A 2,760-nucleotide genomic window follows, 5' to 3' on the forward strand; every position below is an offset into this window, starting at 1 on the left:
AAACTCCTGGGCTCAAGCAATCCTTCTGTCTCAGCCTCCTGAGTAGCTGGGACTATAGGCACGCGCCACCATGCCCGGCTAATTTCCTCTGTATGTTTTTAGTTGTCCAGCTAATTTCCTTCTATTTTTTTAGTAGAGACAGGGTCTTGCTCTTGCTCAGGCTGGTCTCAAACTCCTGAGCTCAAATGAGCCACCCACCTGGGCCTCCCAGAGTGCTAGAATTATAGGCGTGAGCCACTGCGCCCGCCCAAACTTCATTTTTTTTGAAAGCAGAGAGTTTTGAAATATTATAAAGTATTTTATGTCAGTTTTAATAAATCTTAATTATGTAAGCTAAGAAAGAAAACGTAAAACAGAATAAAACAGAACTCTGTATTTCTTTTATTTATGAATTTCAAAGTCTTGGGGCTGGGCACAGTGGCTCACGCCTGTAACCCTAGCACTCTGGGAGTCTGACGGGGGAGGATCGCTTGACGCCAGGAGTTTTAGGTTGCAGTGAGCTATGATGATGCCACTGCACTCTCACCCAGGTGACAAAGCAAGAGAATTTATGAACTGCAGGGCCTGAAATATTTATATTTACAAAAAAACCTTTGCCCTTTACAAGAAAATTTGCTGACCCAGCTCTAAAACAATAAAATGTGATAGTATACCTGTGGCAAATATCTGCAGTTAACAGATCTGCCATTTCCGTTGTTCTAACATGTAACTGCTTAATATCATAACTCTTTAGGGTGTTTATCAAACATGTGAGTGATGGAAAAATCTAGAATGCAGAAATCTAGTTAAATCTGCCAGGTTTAAGAATAAAAGGTAAAAATATCACAGAAATTTAAAATTTAAATGACTTAGTCTGTAATAAAGTATAGAATGGGGAGTGAGGGACCAGTTAAAAATTTTGATGACTACAAAGACAAAAAGTGCTTATTGCTCTTTATTAACATATCAGATGGGAGAATATCTGTTTACAAAAGCAGTTAGTATGAGCTATAACTACTATTGCAGAATACCCAACTGCCACACTGTTTATTCCTTTCATGTTCTGTTCATTTATATGTATTAAAAGGAAATAAATAATATAGCAATATATCTTACTAGCCATGGGACAACAGTATTATCTTGCTATCTGGAGTGACATATTACTTCTGAATTATATATTAATAAAATGCACACTCCCAAAGAAGGAAAAAATAGGTCACCTAAGGTGTTTCAATAAAAAGAGTCCTGCATTGGAGGATCTTGCACTGACACCAATTAACTGCATCATTTATTGTCTGTTCACTCATCGGTGAAATATAATACCGTCCCTATTTGTCTCATAAAGTTTTTAGAACAATAAAAAGAAATGATAAAAATGAAAGTGCTCTGCAAATGAAAAGTGCAATGCAGATGTATGGTATTACTATAGTGTGTGTGCACACATGCACATGTATATCTGATAGCTACAATCTTCTCTATACATCATGCACAGCCCTAAGCACTTACTATATTAATCATTTAATTCTCACAACAGCTCTTTGAAATAAGCATTGTTATCCCCATTGTACAGATGAAGAAACAGGCGAAGTTTAGTAACTTCTTACAGATGGACAGCAGTGAAACTGTAACATAAACTCAGTCTGGCTCCAGGGTATATGCCCTTAACTGCTATTTTATACTGTTAATATATAATTTTAATATGTAATAACACTTCATTTCACTAGACTACTAACCTGGTTGATTTTCCAATATTCTACAATCTGAGCTGCGCTGATATTCACCACTTAAATGCCAACTGAATTCCTGACTGAATGGGCAATAGTCAGCAATTTCTACTGAACCACCGTAATAAGGCAAATCTTCTGCAGGTATTCCACTGAGTTCATCAAAGTACTACAAAAAAAATTATTGGGAAGACGAGAGAGTAAGAAACATTCTGTATAATCAAAATAAAGTACACAGGCAACTTATAGCAACATTCTAATACTGTATAAGACAAGATATTAATTTACTTTTCTTTATAAACAGCACAGAGAATATAGTAATATACCACCTGAGGGGTATTTTGAGGTTGCTATAGTTTTAGAAATAAGCAGGATAAGTAAATTAGTCTAATTTATTAAAATGACAAATTTGACTAAAGTTTTAAAAGAATGAAATAGAATTATACTGAGCAAAAGGAAGTTTTAAGAGTTGACAAAACACAAACTAATGCATAGAATTAAGATATTTCCAACATGTACTTTTCAAGTATTTTTAGGAGACTTAATTTATATGTTGTTTTGACAACTTGAAAAAATAAAAATCTGAGAAACTGAACGAAATCATATATATAAAATACTCTGAACACCAAAGGAGCAAGGCACCAGATAAATTTAAAGATTTCACATTTTACATCAGCTTATTGTGTTTTATTACTATGCCTAGAAATACAGTTGCCATCTTATGGTGTCTCAAGCACTCAGCAGGGTCATAAATATATGTAGGAAGCTCATCATTTTAAATTAGCTTCTGAGACATCATTTCTGACTAAAGAATTCTTGTAAATGGCAGGTAAAGCTGAGGCTTTTTAGAGATAGCCATGGCAACAAGAAACTTAAAGGTCAAATTAGAGATTCAGGCTGGACATGTGGGACTATTTCCTTCATCTTTCAGATCCCATGAATCAAATCTTTTCTAAAGCAGAACTTCCCAGTCTTCTAATTAATTGGTTTAGAATACTTAAGTTATTTTCTTCAAAGAATTTTATTTTCTGTGTAAATTAGAGGAATTTAAAGACGA

At 34.5% G+C, this 2,760-nt stretch overlaps 1 protein-coding gene across 1 annotated transcript in view; it reads right to left on the minus strand.

Annotated features, from left to right (window-relative positions):
- LMLN (leishmanolysin-like (metallopeptidase M8 family)) overlaps positions 1-2,760 on the minus strand; it is an 87,836-nt gene that overhangs the window by 21,495 nt on the left and 63,581 nt on the right. The window contains exons 12-13 of the mRNA XM_012639672.1: positions 1,992-1,995; positions 1,713-1,872 (exon numbers count right to left, since the gene is read on the minus strand). Coding sequence (XP_012495126.1) covers positions 1,713-1,872; positions 1,992-1,995 — 164 coding nt within the window. The remainder of the gene's footprint in view (positions 1-1,712; positions 1,873-1,991; positions 1,996-2,760) is intronic.

Source organism: Propithecus coquereli, unplaced genomic scaffold, assembly GCF_000956105.1.
Source record: "Propithecus coquereli isolate 6110/MARCELLA unplaced genomic scaffold, Pcoq_1.0 Scaffold10, whole genome shotgun sequence".
Taxonomy (NCBI): domain Eukaryota; kingdom Metazoa; phylum Chordata; class Mammalia; order Primates; family Indriidae; genus Propithecus; species Propithecus coquereli.